The sequence below is a fragment of the Vulpes lagopus genome, chromosome 7 (genome assembly GCF_018345385.1).
Source record: "Vulpes lagopus strain Blue_001 chromosome 7, ASM1834538v1, whole genome shotgun sequence".
Taxonomy (NCBI): domain Eukaryota; kingdom Metazoa; phylum Chordata; class Mammalia; order Carnivora; family Canidae; genus Vulpes; species Vulpes lagopus.
In genome coordinates, this window is record NC_054830.1 from 19,546,993 (window position 1) to 19,572,160 (window position 25,168).

At 36.5% G+C, this 25,168-nt stretch overlaps 1 protein-coding gene across 9 annotated transcripts in view; it reads left to right on the forward strand.

Moving 5' to 3' along the window:
- The window catches only part of DOCK3 (dedicator of cytokinesis 3), a 525,841-nt gene that overhangs the window by 113,093 nt on the left and 387,580 nt on the right, over positions 1 to 25,168 (forward strand). For all 9 annotated transcript variants that reach the window (XM_041761983.1, XM_041761990.1, XM_041761984.1 and 6 more), the window contains exon 3: positions 3,581 to 3,621. In XM_041761983.1, coding sequence (XP_041617917.1) covers positions 3,581 to 3,621 — 41 coding nt within the window. The remainder of the gene's footprint in view (positions 1 to 3,580; positions 3,622 to 25,168) is intronic.

Here is a 25,168-nt window from a genome sequence, read left to right on the forward strand (position 1 = left end):
CTTCAGCCTTTGGCAAACACTGATACTTTAATTGCCTCCATGGTTTTGCCTTTTCTGGATGTCATATGGTTGGAATCATATGGTATGTGACCTTTTCAATTTGGCTTTTCTCATTTAGTATTATGCACTTTAAGTTCCTCCATGTCTTTTTGTGGCTTGATAGCTCATTTCTTTTTGTCACTGTATTCAGCATATACCAGTGTCTGGATGTACCACAGTTTGTTTATCCATTTACCTGAAGGATATCTTGGTTGCTTCCACATTTTGGCAGTTATGAATAAAGCTGCTGTAAACATCCAGATGCAGATTTTTGTGTGGACATGAATGTTCATTTCATTTGAGTAAGTACCAAACAGACTGATGAATCCTGTGGTAAGACTATATTTAGTTTTCTAAGAAACTGCTAAACCACCTTTCAGAATGGCTGTACCATTTTGAATTCCCACCAGCAATGAGTGAGAGTTTCTGTTGCTTCACATCAGCATTTGGTGTTGTCAGTGTTTTGGATTATGGCCATTATAGTAGATATGTTTTAATCTCATTTTAATTTACAATTCTTGAATAGTATTTGGTGTTGAACACTCATATACATTTTGCCATATGTATATCTTCTTTGGTGAGGTATCTATTCAGGTCTTTTGCCCATTTTTCAACTGAGGTGTTTTTATTATTAAGTTTTAAACATTCTTTGTATATTTTAGGTAACAGTCTTATATGAGATGTGCCTTTTATAAATATTTTCTCCTGATTGTGGTTTGTCTTTGAATTCTCTTGATAGTGTGTTTTTGCAGAGCAGTAGTTTTAATTTTAATGAAGTCTAGCTTATTGATTGTTTCTTTCATGGATCATGCATTTGGTGTACAACCTTAAAGGTCATTGCTATACACAAGGTTATTTAGATTTTCTCTTATGTTATCTTCTAGAAGTTTTTAGTTTTGTGTTGTACATTTAGATCTTTGATCCATTTTGAGTTAATTTTGTGAAGAATGTGAGGACATAAATGTCTGTGTCTGGATTCATTATTTTAAAATGTTGTGTCTCGTTTTCCGAGCACCAGTTGTAGCATCTTTGTTCCTTTTAAAGATCAGACTATTATTTATGTGGGTCTACTTCAGTGCTCTCTATTCTGTTCTGTTGATCTGTTTGTTCTTGCTCTAATATTGCACTATCTTGATTACTGTAGCTTTATAATTGTAAGTTTTGAAGTCAGGTAGTGGGAGTCTTCCATTTTTGTTACTCTCCTTCAATATTATGTTGCCTATTCTAGGTCTTTTACCTTCCCTTATAAACTTTAGACTCAGTTTGTCAGTATTCAGAAAACAACTTGTTGAGATTTTTATTGGCAGTAGGTGGTCTTTCCATGCTGTTGATTGTGTCTTTTGATGCACAGAAGTTTTAAATTTTGATGTAGTCCCATTTATCTATTTTTACTTTACTATTTTTACTGTTACCTGTGCTTTTGGTATCATATCCAAGAAATCATTTTCAAGTTTATATCATGAAGATTTTCACTGTTTTCTTCTAAGAGTTTTGTGACTCTTAGAAGAGCAAAGTTTTAAAACTTTTATGAAGATTACATTATTAATTCTTTTATAGAGTATGCTTAAGAAATCCTTGTCTAAACCAAGGTCACGAAAATATTCTACTTTTGTTCTTATACCAGTTTTACCCTTTACATTTAACTCTGTGATATATTTTGAGGCAATTGTGTGTAGGTTTGAGGTTTTTTTTGTTTGTTTTATGTATATCCAATTGTTTCAGCAATGGATATTTGTTAAAAAGACTATTATTTTTCTTTGCACCCTTTTTGAAAATCAGTTCATTTACATGTGGGTTTTTTGTTTTCCAGTGTATTTCATTGGAAATAACATTTTTTATTCCTTTTCAAAATTATTTTGACTATTCTAGTAGTCAGTTACCTAAATTTTATTTTATTTTATTTTATTTTTATTTTATTTTATTTTTTTTTTAGTTACCTAAATTTTAGAAAGAACTTAGTACCTACCAAGATTTTTGCTGGGATTTTGATTGGCATTGCATTGAATCTATAGACCAATTTAGGGATAATTGACATCTTAATAGTACTGAGTTTTGCAGTTTGTACACATGATAAACCTATTTATTTATTTATTTATTTATTTATTTATTTATTTATTTATTTATTTTTTATTTCCCCTGTTCTGTCTTCTTCAGGGGCTGTTAGTTTTCTGGTTTTCATCTCTAACATGGGACTTTTAGTTTTCAAGTCTAATACAAGGCTTGCAGGGCAAATTAAAAAGGTCTTTGTTCTTACCAAGAATCAGATTTCTTGAATAAGTACTTTTTGGATTGCATCATGTCTTTGGTTTACTTCCAGAGTTCTGTAGAATTTGATTTTGACAGTTTTTGCCAGCATTCTTATTCCTTTTATTGAGGAGAGGCTTTTTTGGAGATCCTTACTCTGCCATTCCTGCTGATATCATTCTCTGTGCTGTTTCTTAAGCTACTATAAAATGTCACATTTGGTAAATCACTTTTTTCTTTATAATAAATGAAGATACTGAAACTCTCCAGGTAGAATTGAGTTATTCAAATTTCTTATCTCGGCTGTTGTACTAAACATAAACAAGGATATTTCTTCTTTTATTGTTTGTTATGATTTCAGGAAAGTTGACTTTTTCCTCATAGCTTTTTTTGCAAGATTTAAAGATTAATACATATAGAACAATCTCTCTCTTATTTATTTATTTTTTTAAATTTTTTATTGGTGTTCAATTTGCCAACACATAGAATAACACCCAGTGCTCATCCCATCAAGTGCCCCCCTCAGTGCCCGTCACCTAGTCATCCCCACCCCCCGCCCACCTCCCTTTCTACCACCCCTAGTTTGTTTCCCAGAGTTAGGAGTCTCTCATGTAGAACAACCTCTCTATTATAGTACATAGAACTATAAGCTCTTAGTTATGATTAATTATTATCAATAATCTCCTTTTCTTCATTTTCTTCATTCAGTACACCTCATTGGAACATTTTCCTCTTAAAACTCAAGGAGAGAAACTATAACAAAACTCTAAAAATAATAGATTGGAATCGAGAAAAGTTGATAATGAAATTTTTTCCTGAAAATTGTTTTTATTTTGTAATTGAAACTTTGATTATTAATGCTGTGTGAATGCTGAGAAGGAATAACTGAAGAAGAGATGTCAACTTTAGCATCTGGAAAGCCAAGAAATGTAGTTTTGTGCATGGAACATTGAATAAAACCAGGAAACTGAAAGTCTGGGCTGTAGTCCCTATCTGCTACCAAAAAAGCTATATGATTTTGGCATTTTCCTGCCCTTGAATAATTCATCTGAATTTTCATGGAGTTGAATTACATGTTCTCTGAGGTCTTTTTTAATTTGGGGCTTTATTCGGTTGAAAGTTTTACCTTTTGAAGAAAATTGGAAGTGTATTCTAGGACTGTTCCTTCTAGAGCAAACTACTGCTAATAAAGGTACACTATTTGTTTTGCATTAATTTTTCCTGTTAAAAAGTCATATTATGTGTTTTATAGAAAATAACATTATGATTTTAATATCCTTTGTATGCTTTGTTTTAGGTTGGTACAGAGGAGTTTCAACAAAGAAGCCAAATGTAAAGGTAAAAGTTTATTGTTACCTTTTCTAATGTAGGAAGCTACCTAGTATGTTTATTTGATATAAAAACAATTGTTACTTGTCCATCTTCTAATCTTTTGCAATAGTTATACTCATTGTTTCCTTTACAGAGCTGAATCAGACTCTGCTCTTTATCAGCAATATTAACATGTTTTTTTTAAAAGGACAGAAAATACCTGTATGATCATAGCTACAAAGCTTATTTTGAAAAAGCCTGTTCAGATCATTTACTATTTTTTCCTTCAAGTATTTGTCAAAACGTAAATTGACCTCACAACCAACACCAAAGCCATACAGACAATTTTAAGATAATATTACGAACAATTACATGCCAACAAATTGGGCAATCCGGAAGAAATGGATAAATTCCTAGAAGCATATGAACTACCAAAACTGAAACAGGAAGCAATAGAAAATCAGAACAGACCCATAACAAGCAAAGAAATTGACGCAGTAAACAAAAACTTCCCAACAAATAAGAATCCAGGGCTGGATGGTTTCCCAGCAGAATTCTATCAAATGTTTAAAGAAGAATTAATACCTATTCTGAAGCTGTTCCAAAAAATAGAAATGGAAGAAAAGCTATTAAACTCATTCTAGGAGGCCAGCATTACCTTGATCCCCAAGCCAAAGACCCCCCTAAAAATAAGAATTACAGACCAGTATCCCTGATGAACATGGATGCAAATATCCTTACCAAGATACTAGCCAATAGGATCCAACAGTACATTAACAGGATTATTCACCACGACCAAGTGGGATTCATTCCTGGGCTACAGGGTGGTTCAATATCCACAAATCAATCAACGTGATACACCACATTAATAAAGAAAAGGATAAGAACTATACGATCCTCTAGTAGATGCAGAAAAAAAGCATTTGACAAAATATAGCATCCTTTCTTGATAAAAACTCTCAACAATGTAAGAATGGAGGGAATATACCTCAGCCTCATAAGGGCCATCCACATATGAAATATCCACAGCTCATATCATCCTCATTGGGGAAGAACTCTCAGTTTTTCCACCTAAGGTCAGGAACACAACGAGGGATGTCCACCCTCACCACTGTTGTTCAGCAGTGTACTGGAGGTCTTAGCCTCAGCAGTCAGACAACAAAAAGAAGTAAAAGGCATCTAAATCAGTAAAGAAGTAGTCAAATTTACACTTTGAAAATGACATGATACTGTGTGTAGAAAACCCAAAAGACTTTGCCAAAAAATTGCTAGAACTCATTAGGAATTCATCAAAGTCACAGGATATGAAATTAACACACACAAGTCTGTTGCATTTCTGTATACCAATAATGAAGCAGCAGAAAGAAATGAAATCAAGAAATTGATCTCGTTTATAGTTGCACCAAAAGCCATAAAATACCTAGAAATAAACCTAACTAAAGAGGTAGAAGATCTGTACTTTGAAAACTATAATACACTTATGAAAGAAATTGAAGACATAAAGAAATGGAAAAAAATTCCATGCTTTTATGGATTGGAAGGAAAAATATGTTAAAATGTCTATATTAAAAAAATGTCTATATTACCCAAAGCAATCTACACATTCAGTGCAATCCCTATCAAAATAACACAAGCATTTTTTTACAGAACTAGAAGAAACAATTATAAAATTTGTATGGAATCATAAAAGACCCTGAATAGCCAAAGTAATGTTGAAAAAGAAAACCAAAGCAGGAGGCATCAAAATTCCGGACCTCAAGCTGTATTATAAAACAGTAGTCATCAAGACTGTTTTGTATTGGCACAAAAACAGATACATAGATTAGTGGAATAGAATAGAAACCCAGAAATGTACCCACAGCTTTTTGGTCAACTAATCTTTGACAAAGCGGGAAAAAAAATATCCAACGGACAAAAGATAGTGTGTCAACAAATAGTGCTGGGAAAACTGGATAGCCAAATGCAGAAGAATGACCACTTTCTTATAACATACACAAAAATTCAAAATGGAGGAAAGATCAAAATGTGATACAGAAATCCATCAGAATCCTAGAGGAGAACACAGGCAGCAACCTCTCTGACCTTGGCCACACCAATTTCTTGCGACATGTCTCCAGAGGCAAGGAAAACAAAAGCAAAAATGAACTATTGGGACTTTATCAGGATAAAGCTTCTACCCAGCAAAGGAAACAAACAGGCAACAAAACTAAAAGGCAAACTATGGAATGGGAGAAGATATTTGCAAAGGACATATCAGATAAAGGGCTAGTATCCAGAGTCTATAAAGATCTTATCAAACTCAACACCCAAAAAAACAAATCCAATCAAGAAATGAGCAAAAGACATGAATAGATATTCTCCAACGAACACATACAAATGGCTAACAGACATGAAAAATGCTCAATATCACTTGGCATCAGGGAAATACAAATCAAAACCACCATGAGATACTACCTCATACATGTCATAATGGCTAAAATTAACAAGCCTGGAAACACCAGATGTTGGCGATGATGCAGAGAATGGGGAACCCTCTTAACACTGTTGGTGGGGGGATCCCTGGGTGGCGCAGCGGTTTGGCGCCTGCCTTTGGCCCAGGGCGCGATCCTGGAGACCCGGGATCGAATCCCACATCAGGCTCCCGGTGCATGGAGCCTGCTTCTTCCTCCGCCTGTGTCTCTGCCTCTCTCTCTCTGTGACTATCATAAATAAATAAATAAAATAATAAATAAAACATTAAAAAAAAAAACACTGTTGGTGGGAATGCAAGCTGGTACAGCCACTCTGGAACAAAAAGTATGGAGGTTTCTCAAAAAGTTAAAAATAGGGTACTTGGGTGGCTCAGTGGTTGAGCATTTGCCTTTGGCTCAGGTCGTGAACCTAGGGTCCTGGGATTGAGTCCCACATCAGGCTCCCTTTAGGGAACCTACTTCTCTGTCTGCCTATGTCTCTGCCTCTCTCTCTGTCTCTCATGAATAAATAAATAAAATCATTAAAAAAAAGTTAAAAGTAGAACTACCCTATGACCCAGCAATTGTACTGCCAAGTATTTACCCAAAGATACAAAAACAGTGATTTGAAGGGGCACCTACACCCTAATGCTAATAGCAGCAATGTCCACAGTAGCCAAATTGTGGAAAGAGCCCAAATGGATGAATGGATAAAGATGTGATATTATGTATACAATGGAATACTACTCAGCTATCAAAACGAAATCTTGCCATTTGCAACAACGTGGATGGAACTTAGAGTGTATTATGCTTAGTGAAGTAAATCAGGCAGAGAAGGACAAATATATGATTTCACTCATATGTGGAATTTAAGAAATAAAACATGAATATAAGGGAAAGAAAAGTAAGATAAAAACAGAGAGGGAGTCAAACCATAAAAGACTCTTAATTATAGAGAAGAAACTTAGTGTTGTTGGAGGGATGTGGGTAGGGGTATGAGGTAATTGGGTGATGGGCATTAAGGAGGGTACTTGATGTAGTGAGCACTAGGTGTTATATGCAACTGATGACTTATTAAATTCTACCCATGAAGCTAATGATATACTATATGTTAACTAAGTTGAATTTAAATAAAAAATTTAAAAGAAAAGTAAGTTGACTTATTCAGAGTCCTAGTCCTGTAGAGCCGTGTGATTATTTAGAAGAATTTATTTCTAAAATACAAAATGAAAAAAACTTTCAAATAATTTTCAGTTATATGTCTTTGTTGATGATGATAGTCTTGTTAAAATATGGATTTAAATATGACTTTTTGTGAACTGGATTTTATATATTCTGTTACCAATAATATTAATTTGATCAAAGTATATTTTAAGTGCTGGATATAATATATTTAGGAACATTTTTCTCCAGTAATGCATATGCAAAAACTTCTTTCTACTTACTCTTTCATGTAATTAATATTATCAGCTTTTCTTTTTTCTTACTTTTTTAAAAAAGATTTTATGTATTCATGAGAGACACAGAGAGAGAGAGGGGCAGAGACAGGCAGAGGGAGAAGCAGGCTCCATGCAGGGAGCCAGACATGGGACTCAATCCCAGGTCTCCAGGATCACACCCCTGGCCAAAGGCAGGCGCTAAACCACTGAGCCACCTGGGCTGCCCTTCTTTTTTTTTTTTTTTATTAACAGCTTTTCTTATATTTTTTCTGTAGCTTGAATTTTAATATATTAGCTTTTTTCTTATACTGAAAAATATCAGAATTACTATTTTTATTAAAAAAATTGTTCAGAGTTCTAACCATCAATTTTTCCAGTAGAATCATTCATTTTTGTTTTTAAGATAATGATTTTAAGAGGACAGTATCTTCAAATTTTAATTCCTCACATCCTTGACATTGTTCACATTTTGGGCCAGATAATTCTTCATTGTGGGGAGTTGTCTTGTGCATTTTAAGATGTTTAGCAACATATATGACCTCTACTTTCTAAATGTCAATAACATTTCCACCCTCAAGTTGTGGCAATGAAAAGTGTCTGCAGACATTGCCAAAGTCCTCCCTCCCCTATCATCCCTGGGGATGGGGTGGTGGTGGTAAAATTGCCCCAATTGAGAACCATTGCTCATAGGTAATTTTTTTGTGTATTTCTGGTTTTGTAAGAAAGATTTTATTTATTTATTTGAGAGAGAGAGCAGATATGCACCCACAAGCAGTGGGGCTGGGGGACGCAGAGGGAGAGGGAGAAACAAATTCCCCACTGAGCAGGGACTTGAAAATGGGGCTCCATCCCAGGACCCTGACTGAGATCATGACCCAAAATGAAGGCAGATGCTCAACCAACTGAGCCACCCAGGTGTCTCTTGTGTTTCTAATTTTAAAATAAACTTTCAGGTATTATTTCTACCTCAAGAGTGCTCTTGTGGATGGGACGCCGGGTGGCTCAGAGGTTGAGCGCCCGCCTTGGGCTCAGGGTGTGACCCTGGGGACCCGGGATCGAGTCCCGCATCAGGCTCCCTGCATGGAGCCTGCTTCCCCCTCCGCCTGTGTCTCTGCCTCTCTCTGTGTCTCTCATGAATAAATAAATAAAATCTTAAAAAGAAAAATTCTTAAAAAAAAAAAGAGTGCTCTCGTGGAAATAATTTCTATTTGTATTTTATGTGTTTTATCTTAACTTAAAATCATAAAAAATTAGAACTTGAATAAATGAGAAATTTTATAAATGATCAGAGAGTTGTAATTTATGATATAACATGGTTTTTATTTATTTTAGTTAATATTTGTGACTTTGGCCACCCCATCACCTTGTTTCCAATACTAGTGTTTGAGGATCATTGTGGAGACGATGGTCACTGAAATTATTACATGATTGTAATTAAAATAACCAGTTGATGAATGGTGTGTGGTTTGAAAACCTTCTTGTGAGACATATACATGTGGTGGTATATATGATACCACCTGTGGCTACAATCATCTGGAGGCTCAGCTGGCTGGAGTGTCCAGGAGGGTTTATTCACAGGTCTGGCAACCTGGCAAGGATGGCTGGAAGGCTGTCCTTAGCCAAATCTCTGAAATAGCTAGAATCTTCCATCTAGTCTCAAGGTCTGTCCTTCTCCATATGGCTTCTCTAGCAGGTAGTCAGAGTTCTATTTTATTTTTATTTATTTTTAAAATGTTTTATTTATTTATTTGAGAGAGAGAGAGAGAATGGGGAGGAGCAGAGGAAAAGGGATGAGCAGACTCTGTGCTCAGTGTGGAGCCTGACACGGCTTGATCAGATGACCCTGAGATCATGACCTGAGCTGAAATCAAGAGTTGGATGCTTAACCAACTGAACACCTAGGTGCCCCAGTCAGAATTCTGTTTTAGAGTAAGGGAAAGGTGCTCAGAATCTCATACCTATTTTCTAAATTCTTTTTTCTGCAGCAAAGATATTTACAGACTGTGGGAGAGGCCACCTTGTGATTAATCTTAGTGGTGATTTCATAAGCTAATCAAAATGAAGAAACCAAATTAAACTAATCTTAAGTCTTAGGGCTCATTTTGTTTGATCAGACTCTTTTAATTTCTTTACTTTTGACTAATGTGATACTCCTGAGATTGTCTATTTTGGTAATACCAACTTCATTCTAGAAACTTAGATTGTAGCATTTATTAATAACATCTGTATACTTTTAATAGCTTGTATTTATATTGTACTTGTTAAACTTTAAAAATTTAATGGAAATAGCAATTTCATTTCCTGTGGCAATAATATTTTGTGGAATCACGGTGATAATTCTTTAGTTTGTAAAATATCTTCATTTAATGATTCCATACACTTAAAGTGATAAAAAATTCCTATGTCTTAATATTATAGTCATAATAAGTAAAAATTTCAGTAGGTTTTTTGTAGCTGTTAGTGGTTAAATAAATTTACAAAGTGGCTTATTAGGATGTCTTTAGTTGTGTATGACTTATGCTAAAATTAAAATTCAAAATAGCCCAAATAAAATAATATCTGAACTAGATAGCAAATATCATATTCAAAAATCTTACTAAGTGGTAAAACATTTCTTTCTATAAAACAAGAAAGTCTCAAAGCTGAATTGTTTTGTTCCCTATGAATATTCTGTAGTAAGATGTTACATTCTTAAGAGAAAACCAGGATGATTATAAAATACCCTTTCAGTTATATATTTTTGTGACCACATAATAAAATTGTACAGTTTAAGAGAAGGATAGTATGTAGGAAAAATATGCTACTCAGTTTTATGCTCATTTATCTTAAGAATGATAGGTTTTTGTCTTTTGCATTTCTTTGAAGTCTTTATTTTTACAGCATATACTGTAGGGTAGAACTTATTTTGGTTTTATAATTTTAGAAATCAAAAGTTTTGATACATAATATTATCTTCTGGTGAAATGTCATGTTATATAATTGTTAGGCTTGCCAAAATATTAGCTTTCTTAAGAACATACATAAAGAATTAGAGAGTAAGATAACAATAGATATTTGATGATAATTTTGTGGGCTTTTTTTTTTTAAAGATTTTATTTATTCATGAGACAGACAGAGAGGGAGAGGCAGAGACACAGGCAGAGGAAGAAGCAGGCTCTGTACAGGGAGCCCAATGTGGGACTTTGATCCTGGGACTCCAGGATCACACCCTGGACTGAAGGCGGTGCAAAACCACTGAGCCACCGGGATGCCCAATTTTGTGGGCTTTTTAAATAAAATGAGTGCTTAAGAGGAAAAGAGCAAAATTCAAGAGAGTTTATGTTTTCCATTTTGTAGTTTCAGGATTAGCTTTTATGTAACTACTGTCAGCTGGATACCAAGAATTCTGCTGGATAGCTACAGGGCCTTATAGAATGTTTTTTTATCACAAGTAGAGAGATAGAGGCATGAAACTATAAGAAATGTTCAAGGATTATTAGATAGTCCAAACTGGGTAGAGCCTAGTACAGGAAAGTGATGGATGGCAAGGCAGGAAAGGAAAGGTAGGTTGGATCCATATTTGAAGACTGTTATATGCCAAAGAATATAAAGAATGCTAAAGAATTTGGATTTTGTCTCTCTGGCAACAGGAAATCTGCCATTTAACAGAATCATGGATCTACGATTGCCACAGAGCATAATAATGATAATAATAATAATAATAATAATAATAATAATAATAATATTTAAGGGAGACAGAACATGGAAGACTCCTAACTCTGGGAAACGAACTAGGGGTGGTGGAAGGGGAGGAGGGCGGGGGGTGGAGGTGACTGGGTGGTGGGCACTGAGGGGGGCACTTGATGGGATGAGCACTGGGTGTTATTCTGTATGTTGGCAAATTGAACACCAATAAAAAATAAATTTATTATTAAAAAAATAAAATCTTTAAAAAAATAAAAATAAATTTACTTGAGAGGGATGGTGGGAGAGAGAGAGAGAGTGGAGAGGGAGTGGCAGAAGGAGAGAGAGAGAATCATTTTTTTTTTTTTTAAGATTTTATTCATGAGAGAGAGGCAGAGACATAGGCAGAGGGAGAAGCAGGTTCCCTGAAGGGAGCCTGATGTGGGACTTGATCCCAAGACCCCAGGATCATGACCTGAGCCAAAAGCAGATGCTCAACCACTGAGCCACCCAGGCATCCCGAGAGAGAATCTTAAGCAGAACCTCCCCTTTCCCCCCTCACTGAACATGGAGCCTGACTCAGACCTCAGTCTATGATCCTGAGAGATCATGACCTGAGCAGAAGTTAAGAGTCAGACTCTTGACATGCACTTAACCCACTGAGCCACCCAGGTGCCCAAATACAGCATAATTATAAAAGAGTTTATTGGAAAAATAGTAAGCACCTCTTAAAGATACATATTGAAGTATTTATGGATGAATTCCAAAATTTTCTCTGAAGTACTGCAGTAGGTAAAAATGTGTATGTGGGGATTAATTAATCAAGATTGGCAAAATGTTGGGACACCTGGGTGGCTCAGCAGTTGAGCGTCTGCCTTTGGCTCAGGGCATGATCCCGGAGTCCCGGGATTGAGTCCCACATCGAACTCCCTGAATGGAGCCTGCTTCTCCCTCTGTCTATGTCTCTGCCTCTTTCTCTGTGTCTCTCATGAATAAATAAATAAAATCTTAAAAAAAAGATTGACGTTGATCATTAAAGCTGAATGATAGGTTCGTGTAGAGTATGTTATTCTGTCTAATTCTGTATCTATCTTAAATGGGGATAATTATAATTTTATTTTTTCATTCATTCATTCATTCATTCATTCATTCATTCATTGATTCATAAGAGACAGAGAAAGAGACAGAGACATAGGCAGAGAGAGAAGCAGGCTCCCTGCAGGGAGCCCGATACAGGACTCGATTCCAGGACCCCGGGATCACGACCTGAGCCAAAGGCAGATGCTCAACCACTGAGCCACCCAGGTGCCTTAGGGATAACATTATCCTTAGGGATACTTACTTCATAGAATTGTTATGAGGAATCATTGAACTTACATGAAGCCCTTAACACAGTGTTTAGTAGCACATGATAACAGCACAATAAATATTTACTTCTGTTTCTATAACAACTACTGCTATGATAGCATAGGGCTGCAAATAAGACTTTAAAGACTTGACAACACTCAGAGAACAGAATAAGGAACTAGCACAAAGAGGCTGAGAAATAGAAGTGATAGTTGGCTAAGGAGAAGAAAGGTGTTGTTTTTTTTTTTTTTTTTTTCTTTCAAGGGTAATTAATGATTTCCGGTACTGTGGAGTAGTCTAGTAGAATGGGTACTGAGTAGGGCCTACTATGTTTGGCAATTAGAAGGCCACTGGTGATTTTTAAAGGAATCACTTTTAATAGCATAACGGTGGCACAGAGCCAGAATCTAGTGAGTAGGTTATGTGTGAAAGGAATGAAGTAGATATAGATTTTACGGAGTATATGGTTGTTGGTTTGGGGAGTAGAGGACTCTGATGAACATTTTGAATTTGATTTATGTAAAATTCTAGAAAATGTTAATAATTTATAATGCCTTAAAAAAGTTCAGTAGTTGCCTGCCAATAGTGTTGAAGAGAGGGATGGATTACAAAAAGATGTGAGAAAACTTTTGGGGATGGTGCAAATTTTATTATTTTAATTGTGCTCATGATTTCACTGGCAAATATACTATATGCCAAAAGGCATCAAATTCTATACTATGTGTAGTTTGTATATCAGCAGTGTGTAGTATGTCATCTATACCTCAATTGTTAAAAAAAGATTTTTTAAAAAAGATTTTATTTATTTATTCATGAGGACACAGAGAGAGAAAGAGAGGCAGAGACACAGGCAGAGGGAAAAGCAAGCTTCATGCGGGGAGCCCTGAGAATTCTTCCCGGGTCTCCAGGATCAGGCTCTGGGCTGAAGGCAGCACTAAAACACTGAGCCATCCGGGCTGCCCAAAAAAAGATTTTTATATCAAACCCTGAAGATGTGATTTCACATTCACTCTGAGAGTTATCATCTCAGTTTTTCAATTTACTTTTAGTTTTAGTGGTTAGTTTTGATACAGGCTTGGTCAATATCAAGTAATACTGAGACCTTATCTAACGATTTTTTTTAAATGAAAGAAAACTAGTTATCAGTAGGAGTTCTCCTAACTGAAAACTTTTAAAAAATAACTTTTATCATTGTTACTCAGCATTGGCATTTTATGTTTGTGGTTTGTATTTTATCTTACAGCGACACGTTAAGTGTACTTCATCGATGCGCCTTATTATTAGTGTATTTGTATTGTTGTAGATGGGGAGAAAGTGGTAGAAGTTGAAAGAATGAAGGCAAGGTGGTATTTTGTACCAGGCATACTTTTTATTGTGTTTGGAAGTCTACAAGACCAACCCTAGATTTGAAGATTTGCTATGAGGACCCACAGGGTTCATTATATAGTTGCTCTCAAAGGTATGAATTACTGCAGTGAAGAATACAAATCAAAATCAATAAAAGGAAAAGAAGCATGGGTTAAAGTCTGGGGAAATCAGGCACAAGGTTCCAAGAGTCCTTTCCCAATGGAGTCACACAAGACAAACCTAATTCCCCCAACAACATTGTGACAGCACATGTGAAATGTTATCAACCAGGGAAGTTTGTTTGAGATCCAGTGCTCAGAGTTTTTATTGGGCACTGGTCACATAGGCAGCTTCTGTCTAGCATGTAACAAAATTCCACGATCCCAGAAGGAAAAAAGGTGTTCAGCATAAATGATATTCTTTGTGTCAAATAGTTAGGCACTATGAATGATTCTTATCAGCAAATGGTGAGAACTCTCCCCAAATTTAAGTTTAAAAATAAGTATGAGAGTTTCAGTTGGTCTGCGATTTCAGCAATACTTTTCATTTATAGTCTTTGAAATTTTAGCCATTCATATGAATGGGCTGGCAGTATCTTGTTATGATCTTAATTTTTATTTCCCTGATGACTAATGAGGTTGAACACTTTTTCAAATGTTTATTGGCGTTTCACCTCATTTTTCTGTGGAGTGTCCAGGTTTTTCACTCATATTTTACTGTTTTTTTTTAAAAATTGAATTATATGAATTCTTCATTTTGTATATTTTAAATATACTCTTGGTGTGTGGCTTGCCTTTTTATTTTATTTTTATTTTTTTTCCTTTTTATTTTCTTAATGTTTTGTTCTGAAGAATAGATTTTAATTTTGATGAAGTCTAATTTGTCATGGTAGAGCTAATGTTCTGTCTTCAGTATTGCCCAATTCATTTTCTGTCAGTTGAGTTAGTTGTATTTTGTAGGAAATTTGTCTATTTTGTTTTTTTCTTTTTGTTACTGTAACAAGCTATTATTTTTAATGCTTTTTTATTTTTTCAAGATCATTCATTCATTCATTCATTCATGAGGCATACACAGAGAGGGACAGAGACACATAGGCAGAGGGAGAAACAGGCTCCCTGCTGGGAGCCTGATGCAGGACTTAATCCCAGGATCACAACCTAAGCCAAAGGCAGATGCTCAACCACTGAGCCACCCAGGTGCCCCCAGATTTTAGGAATTTAGGCCCTTTTTCATGATCAAATTTATGTAGATTTTGTTTCGTTGATCTTTAAAAAAATTAACTTTTGACTTTAAACATTTTTTTTGTCTATTATTCAAGGATCTCTGCTTTTTATTATCATAGGCATTTTATTCAAGTTGGGATTATTCACTTTTATTTTTAAAAGATTTCCCCGGGATATACAATTCTAGGTTGATATTTAAATATGTCAGTTCATTGTCTTCTGGCTTTACAGTATTTCTGATGAAAAGTATTAATTCCTGTTTTTGTTTCTTATACAATAGTTACTTAAAATTTTGTTTTTTCTTATTTCTGGATGCCTTTATGATTTTGTTTATCATTTTTTTTTTTTGGCAATTTGCTTATGAGATATTTTGGTGTTGTGCGTGTCTGTGTTTTATCCAAATTTATGTCATGGAGCTCCCTATATCTGTGAGTTTTTGTTTTTCATCTAATAGAAATTAAAAAGGGGAATCCTCTTACACTGTTGGTGGGAATGCAAACTGGTGCAGCTGCTCTGCAAAATAGCATGGAGGTTCCTCAAAAAGTTAAAAATAGAACTACCCTATGACACAGCAATTATACTACTAGGTATTTACCCAAAGAATACAAAAATACTAATTCAAAGGGTACATGGACCCTGATGTTTATAGCAGCATTATCAACAATAGCCAAATTACGGAAAGAACCTAAATGTCCATGGACTGATGAATGGTTAAAGAAGATGTATATACATAAAATGGAATATTAGCCATCAAAAAGGATGAATTCTTGCCATCTGTAAGACATGGATGGAGCTAGAGAGTATTCATGCTAAGCAAAATAATCAGAGAAAGACAAATATGATATGATTTCACTCATAGGTGTAATTTAAAAAACAAAACAGATGGATATGGGGGGGGGAGAGGGGGCAAACCAGAAAACAGATTGTTAACCATAGAGAATGAGATGGGTTTAATGGGGTGATGGGTGTACTTGTGGTGAGCATCAGGTATTGTATGTAAGTGATGAATCACTGAATTCTACACCTGAAAATCATATTACAATGTATGTTAACTAATTGGAATTTAAATAAAAACTTGAAAAGAAATGTAGAAATTAAAAAAAAAACTTTGACCTTTTTTTCTACAATTTCCTCAAATATTTCATTGCTACTTTTGTTTTGGTGTTCCAGTTACACTGTTTTATATTACTTGACAGTTTTTTTTAACCATTGTTTTATTTTTCAGCCTTTCCCTCAACTCTCTTACTTGTGTAGTTTTAATACTAGGTCTTCAAGTGTGCTACTCTTTCTTCCATGGTATTTAATCTGCTACTAAACACCTTGAATGAACATTTTCATTTAGATGTGTTTTTCAGCTCTTTTATTTCCATTTTGTTCCATTTTATATATGTATTGCACTTTCATTGTGTTCATATTTTCTTTTAAATTCTTGAGCAAATTTTTTCTTTTTTTTAAATTTAAATTCAATTAGCCAACATATAGTAAGTACATCACTAGTTTCAGATGTAGTGTTCAATAATTTTAAAAGCTGTTTTAAACTTCTTTCCTGCTAGTTCCCATTGTGTATCATTTTTGGTCTTTTTACTGGCTACTTTTTCTCCTATTTATGGCTTATATATTTTCATACCTAGTAGTTTTTTTCCTAGAATTTTGAAGTTATGTTGTTGAATTTTTTGATCTGAATTTTGTTACCTTTCTTTAAAGAAAATTTAATTTTTTTTAAAGTAGGCCCTATGCTCAGTGTGGGGCTTGAACTCGTGAGCCTGAGATTAAGAATCACTGAGCCAGCCAGGTGCCCCTAAAAGTTTAATTCATTTGTGCAGGGAATTGATTTACTTATAATTCAGCTTGATCCATACGGTTTGTTAGAATATATCTAGAGTAGCCTTTACTTTAGGATTCTTTGACCTTAATCTTAACGTTCAATTTTATTGGGTCTTTATTGAAATACCCATGGGTTCACTAAATTCTTTCTACTCTGCCGGGTTAGAACTTGAATGTGTACCAACCTTATGTTTGCTTCAGGAATTAACTTCTAGCTGCCCGTTAGTTAGTTGACATTTCCCTGGACTTGTAGAGTCTCACTCAGCAATTACAGCTTAGTTTTCAGGCAAAGACTCCAGGAAATTTCTGTGAGGAATTCTTTAATTCTTGGTCTTCATGATTCCCTTTTGTTCTGTTGCACAGAATTCACCTCTCCCACTCTTAATAATGCTTGACAGTGCTTTGCTCTGTACTGTCTCTTTCTGATCTATAAAGGCCTCTAGACAAAAAATGTTGGAAAATTGTATCACTCACTTCATTTGTTTCCCTTCTCCTAGTGATTATACATTCCTGTGCTGCTGGTTGTCCAGTGTCTGAAAACAGTTGCTTCACATAATTTGTTCAGTTTTTTAGTTGTTTTTGACAGATGATAGATGTGGTTTTCTTTGTTATACTTTACATTTTTGAGATAATTAAAGAGTTATATGCAGTTATAATAAATAGATATCCAAGCCCTCCATTGAAAACATCTTGTAAAACTGTAGTACAGTATCAAAACCAGGATAGTGACATAAATATAATTAAGTGGCAGAATATTTCCATCACCACAAGGATCTCTCATGTTGCCCTTTTATAGCCATACCCACATCCCTCCACCTCTGTTGCCTGATAATCTCTGACAACCAGCTAATTTCTTCTCTGTTCTTTTTGTTGTTGTTGTTGTTTTATAATTTTGTCATTTAAAAATGTATGTAGGTGGGAGTACCTGGGTAGTCAGTTGGTTAAGCGTCTGCCTCGGGCTCAGGTCATGATCGCAGTGTTCTGGGATCAAGCCTTGCACCAGGCTTCCTGCTCAGTGGGGAGTCTGCTTCTCCCTCTCCTGCCCCTGCTCCTTCTCTGTCTCTCTCTCTCTCTCCCGCATGGGTATGCTCTCTCAAATAAATGAAATCTCAAAAAAATATATGTAGGTGGAAGTATATAGTATGCAGCATTTTGGAATTGGAGATTTTCATTCAGCATAACTCTATCAAAATTTGTCCATGGTTTTTGCATGTATTAATAGTTCATTACTTTTTATTTTTGAGTTATATTCATGGTATGAATGTACCACCATTTGCTTAGCTATTCACATTTTGAAGGTTATCAGAGTTGTTTCCAGTTTTTTACTTTTAAAAGAGAGCTGTTATAAACATTTAGGTACACGTTTTTATAGTCTTGTGAACAAAAGTCTTTATTTCCCTGTGGTAAATGCCCAGGCATGCACTTGTGTTGGCTTATATGATAGTGGCAGATTTAGTTTGTTAAGAAACTGCCAAACCATTTTCTAGACAGGTGGTGGCATTTTACATTTCCGACTGCAGTGTATGAGAGATCTAGGGTCTTTGCATTCTTGGCAGCATTTGATTTTGTCACTATTTTCTATTTTAGTCATTCTGATAGGTGTAGTTATATCTCATTGTAGTTTTTTTTGTAGTTTTAATATGCATTTCCCTAATGGGTAATGATGTTGAACACCTATCTTTTCACATTGTTATTTGCCAATTTATATATGCTTTTCATGCCTTTTACCCATTTTCTGATTGCACTTCCTGTGTTCTTAAAAGTTTCTTTAAGTTCAGTTAGCTAACATATAGGATATCATTAGTTTCAGATGTAGTTTTCTTTTTTTAAAAAATAATTTGATGTATTTTGATAGCAAACTTACAGGAACAGCACAGAAGATGGGCGACATTAAAAACATGTACTTACATGTAGGACAACTCAGCTAGAAAAGTATAGTGAATGAATGGAATCTACTGTATGATAAAAATGCAGCAAACACTACTTAGTTGCCATTAGTAAGAATTTACTTGTTTTAAAAAAATCCAAATGCTAGCATTGTCCAGCAAATTTTAACAGGTTTCTTTCTTTCTTTCTTTCTTTCTTTCTTTCTTTCTTTCTTTCTTTCTTTCTTTCTTTCTTTCTTTCTTTCTTTATTTTTTTGTTAAAACTTTTTTTTTTTTAATTTTTATTTATTTATGATAGTCACAGAGAGAGAGAGAGAGAGAGGCAGAGACATAGGCAGAGGGAGAAGCAGGCTCCATGCACCGGGAGCCTGATGTGGGATTCGATCCCGGGTCTCCAGGATCGCGCCCTGGGCCAAAGGCAAGCACCAAACCACTGCGCCACCCAGGGATCCCAACAGGTTTATTTATAATTGTTATACAGTCGAACTGCTGAAACATGTTCACTGAAACATTTTGACTTGCATTAATGCTTTATGCCCCTGCATTTATATTAAAAATTCATACACAAATGAAAATGGGAAAACTGCCAATACTTGATTTCTGTCCCCTGTTTTTCCACTTGCAGTCATATACTTAGGTACCTTTGACCCCATGGGGGGAAAAAATCTAACGTTCAGAACTACCAAAAAAGAGGAAGAAGAGAATTTTTTTTAAAGATTTTATTTATTGGGATCCCGGGGTGGCGCAGCAGTTCAGCGCCTGCCTTTGGCCCAGGGCGTGATCCTGGAGACTCGGGATCGAATCCCACGTCGGGCTCCCTGGTGCATGGAGCCTGCTTCTCCCTCTGCCTGTGTCTCTGCCTCTCTTTCTCTCTCTCTGTGTGACTATCATAAATAAATAAAAATTAAAAAAAATTAAAGATTTTATTTATTTATTCGAGAGAGAGAGAGAGAGAGGCAGAGATACAGGCAGAGGGAGAAGCAGGCTCTATGCAGGGATCCAGATGCAGGACTCAATCCCGAGACTTCAGGATCATGCCCTGGGCTGAAGGCAGGTGCTAAACTGCTGAGCCACCCAGGGATCCCCAGATCTGTTTTGAAGCCCGAGCAATTTCTTGCACCAGACCCTGGAAAGGAAGTTTGCGGATCAGAAGTTCAATGGACTTCTGACAATGTCTTATTTCCTGGAGTGCCCCAGACCTGTAACGATGAGGTTTCTTCACCCGTCCAGTAGAGGGCACAGTCCTGCAAATTGGTTTTGTAGCTAGTTGCTTCCTGGGTGCTTTACTACAGGTAGATTTGTGATTTGCCTGCAATCTGCTCTGTAGCAGCCATGGTTACAGAAACCTCCTTCCTTACTTCTCTTCTTGGACTTGAGCTCTGTGGGCTAGAGGCGATGCTGGCGTTAGTGAGCGATGGCTCAGATGTAGTTTTCAGTAATTCATCAGTTGCGTATAACACCCAGGGCTCATCACATCACCATTTGGAAAAAGACAAATATTATATGGTGTCACTCAAATGCAGAATATAAGAAATAGTGCAGAGGACCATAAGGGAAGGGAGGGAGAACTGAATGGGAAAAAATCAGAGAGGGAGACAAACCATGAGAGACTCTTAACTGTGGGGGACTTTCTGTTTTTAACTGTTGTGTTTTGGAGTTCTTTTTTTTTTAGTTAATTTATTTTTTATTGAAGTTTAATTTGCCAACATATAGCATAGCACCCAGTCCAAAACCTGCCAAGTGCCCTCCTCAGTGCCCATCGTCCAGTCACCCCAACCCCCTGCCCACCTCCCCTTCCACTACCCCTTGTTCATTTCCCAGAGTTAGCTGTCTCTCATGTTTTGTCACCCTCACTGATATTTTCACTCATTTTCTCTCCTTTCCCTTTATTCCCTTCCACTAATTTTTATATTCCCAAATGAATGAGAACATATAATGTTTGTCCTTTTCCGATCGACTTACTTCACTCAGCATAATACCCTCCAGGTCCATCCACGTCGAAGCAAATGGTGGGTATTTGTCGTTTCTAATGGCTGAGTAATATTCCATTGTATACACAGACCACATCTTCTTTATCCATTCATCTTACGATGGACACCGAGGCTCCTTCCACAGTTTGGCTATTGTGGACATTGCTGATAGAAACATCGGGGTGCAGGTGTCCCGGCATTTCACTGCATCTGTATCTTTGGGGTAAATCCCCAGCAGTGCAATTGCTGGGTCGTAGTGCAGTTCTATTTTTATCTCCTTGAGGAACCTCCACACAGTTTTCCAGAGTGGCTGCATCAGTTCACATTCCCACCAACAGTGTAAGAGGGTTCCTTTTTCTCCACATCCTTTCCAACATTTGTTGTTTCCTGCCTTGTTAATTTTCCCCATTCTCACTGTGGTGAGGTGTTATCTCATTGTGGTTTTGATTTGTATTTCCCTGATGGCCAGTGATGCAGAGCATTTTCTCATGTGCTTGTTGGCCATGTCTGTGTCTTCCTCTGTGAAATATCTGTTCATGTCCTTTGCCCATTTCATGATTGGATTGTTTGTTTCTTTGGTGTTGAGTTTAATAAGTTCTTTATAGATCTTGGGTACTAGCCCTTTATCTGATAGGTCATTTGCAAATGTATTCTCCCATTCTGTAGGTTGTCTTTTTGTTTTGTTGACAGTTTCTTTTGCTGTGCAGAAGCTTTTTATCTTGAGGAAGTCCCAATAATTCATTTTTGCTTTTGTTTCATTTCCCTTCGTGGATGTATCTTGCAAGAAGTTGCTGTGGCCAAGTTCACAAAGGGTGTTGCCTGTGTTCTCCTCTAGGATTTTGATGGAATCTTGTCTCACATTTAGATCTTTCATCCATTTTGAGTTTATCTTTGTGTATGGTGTAAGAGAATGGTCTAGTTTCATTCTTCTGCATGTGGATGTCCAATTTTCCCAGCACCATTTATTGAAGGGACTGTCTTTTTTCCAATGCATAGTCTTTCCTGCTTTGTCGAATATTAGTTGACCATAACGTTCAGGGTCCACTTCTGGATTCTCTATTCTGTTCCATTGATCTATGTGTCTGTTTTTGTGCCAGTACCACACTGTCTTGATGACCACAGCTTTGTAGTACAACCTGAAATCTGGCATTGTGACGCCCCCAGCTATGGTTTTCTTTTTGAATATTCCCCTGGCTATTCGGGGTCTTTTCTGATTCCACGCAAATCTTAAGATGATTTGTTCCAACTCTCTGAAGAAAGTCCATAGTATTTTGATAGGGATTGCATTAAACGTGTAAATTGCCCTGGGTAACATTGACATTTTCACAATGTTAATTCTGCCAATCCATGAGCATGGAATATTTTTCCATCTCTTTGTGTCTTCCTCAATTTCTTTCAGAAGGTTTCTAAAATTTTTAGGGTATAGATCCTTTACCTCTTTGGTTAGGTTTATTCCTAGGTATCTTATGCTTTTGGGTGCAATTGTAAATGGGATTGACTCCTTAATTTCTCTTTCTTCCATCTCATTGTTCGTGTATAGAAATGCCACTGACTTCTGGGCATTGATTTTGTATCCTGCCATGCTGCCAAATTGCTGTATGAGTTCTAGCAATCTTGGGGTGAAGGCTTTTGGGTTTTCTATGTAGAGTATCATGTCATCGGCGAAGAGGGAGAGTTTGACTTCTTCTTTGCCAATCTGAATGCCTTTAATGTCTTTTTGTTGTCTGATTGCTGAGGCTAGGACTTCCAGTACTGTGTTGAATAGCAGTCGTGAGAGTGGACATCCCTATCTTGTTCCTAACCTTAGGGGAAAGGCTCCCAGTGCTTCCCCATTGAGAATATTTGCTGTGGGCTTTTCATAGATGGCTTTTAGGATGTTGAGGAATGTTCCCTCTATCCCTACATTATGAAGAGTTTTGATCAGGAATGGATGCTGTATTTTGTCAAATGCTTTCTCTGCATCTAATGAGAGGATCATACGGTTCTTGGTTTTTCTCTTGCTGATATGATGAATCACATTGATTGTTTTACGAGTGTTGAACCAGCCTTGTGTCCCGGGGATAAATCCTACTTGGTCATGGTGAATAATTTTCTTAATGTTCTGTTGGATCCTGTTGGCTCGTATCTTGTTGAGAATTTTTGCATCCATGTTCATCAGGGATATTGGTCTGTAATTCTCCTTTTTGGTGGGGTCTCTGTCTGGTTTTGGAATTAAGGTGATGCTGGCCTCATAGAACGAATTTGGAAGTACTCCATCTCTTTCTATCTTTCCAAACAGCTTTAGTAGAATACGTAAGGTTTCTTCTTTAAACGTTTGATAGAATTCCCCTGGGAAGCCATCTGGCCTTGGACTTTTGTGTCTTGGGAGGTTTTTGATGACTGCTTCAATTTCCTCCCTGGTTATTGGCCTGTTCAGGTTTTCTATTTTGCCCTGTTCCAGTTTTGGTAGTTTGTGGCTTTCCAGGAATGTGCCCATTTCTTCTAGATTGCCTAATTTATTGGCGTATAGCTGTTCATAATATGTTTTTAAAATCGTTTGTATTTCCTTGGTGTTTGTAGTGATCTCTCCTTTCTCATTCATGATTTTATTAATTTGAGTCTTCTCTCTCTTCTTTTTAATAAGGTTTGCTAATGGTTTATCTATCTTATTACTTCTTTCAAAGAACCAAATCCTGGTTCTGTTGATCTGTTCCACAGTTCTTTTGGTCTCGATTTCATTGAGTTCTGCTCAAATTTTAATTAACTCTCTTCTTCTGCTGGGCGTGGGGTCAATTTGCCAATTTGCTGTTTTTTTTTTCTAGCTCCTTTATGTGTAAGGTGAGCTTTTGTATTTGAGTTCTTTCCAGTTTTTGAATGGATGCTTGTATTGCTATGTATTTCCCCCTCAGGACTGCTTTTGCTGCATCCCAAAGATTTTGAACGGTTGTATCTTCATTCTCATTAGTTTCCATGAATCTTTTTATTTTTTTTTTTATTTTTATTTTTTTTATTGGTGTTTAATTTACCAACATACAGAAAAACACCCAGTGCTCATCCCGTCAAGTGTCCACCTCAGTGCCCGTCACCCATTCCCCTCCAACACCCGCCCTCCTCCCCTTCCACCACCCCTAGTTCGTTTCCCCGAGTTAGGAGTCTTTATGTTCTGTCTCCCTTCCTGATATTTCCCAACATTTCTTTTCCCTTCCTTTATATTCCCTTTCACTATTATTCATATTCCCCAAATGAATGAGAAGATACACTGTTTGTCCTTCTCCGATTGACTTATTTCACTCAGCATAATACCCTCCAGTTCCATCCACGTTGAAGCAAATGGTGGGTATTTGTCGTTTCTAATTGCTGAGTAATATTCCATTGTATACATAAACCACATCTTCTTTATCCATTCATCTTTCGATGGACACCGAGGCTCCTTCCACAGTTTGGCTATTGTGGCCATTGCTGATAGAAACATCGGGGTGCAGGTGTCCCGACGTTTCATTGCATCTGAATCTTTGGGGTAAATCCCCAACAGTGCAATTGCTGGGTCGTAGGGCAGGTCTATTTTTAACTCTTTGAGGAACCTCCACACAGTTTTCCAGAGTGGCTGCACCAGTTCACATTCCCACCAACAGTGTAAGAGGGTTCCCTTTTCTCTGCATCCTCTCCAACATTTGTTGTTTCCTGCCTTGTTAATTTTCCCCATTCTCACTGTGGTGAGGTGGTATCTCATTGTGGTTTTGATTTGTATTTCCCTGATGGCAAGTGATGCAGAGCATTTTCTCATGTGCATGTTGGCCATGTCTATGTCTTCCTCTGTGAGATTTCTCTTCATGTCTTTGCCCATTTCATGATTGGATTGTTTGTTTCTTTGGTGTTGAGTTTAATAAGTTCTTTATAGATTTTGGAAACTAGCCCTTTATCTGATATGTCATTTGCAAATATCTTCTCCCATTCTGTAGGTTGTCTTTTAGTTTTGTTGACTGTATCCTTTGCTGTGCAGAAAGCTTCTTATCTTGATGAAGTCCCAATAGTTCATTTTTGCTTTTGTTTCTTTTGCCTTCGTGGATGTATCTTGCAAGAAGTTACTGTGGCCAAGTTCAAAAAGGGTGTTGCCTGTGTTCTCCTCTAGGATTTTGATGGACTTTTGTCTCACATTTAGATCTCTCATCCATTTTGAGTTTATCTTTGTGTATGGTGAAAGAGAGTGGTCCTAGTTTCATTCTTCTGCATGTGGATGTCCAATTTTCCCAGCACCATTTATTGAAGAGACTGTCTTTCTTCCAATGGATAGTCTTTCCTGCCTTTAGTCGAATATTAGATGGCCGTACAGTTCAGGGTCCAGTTCTGGTTCTCTATTCTGTTCCATTGATCTATGTGTCTGTTTTTGTGCCAGTACCACACTGTCTTGATGACCACAGCTTTGTAGTACAACCTGAAATCTGGCAT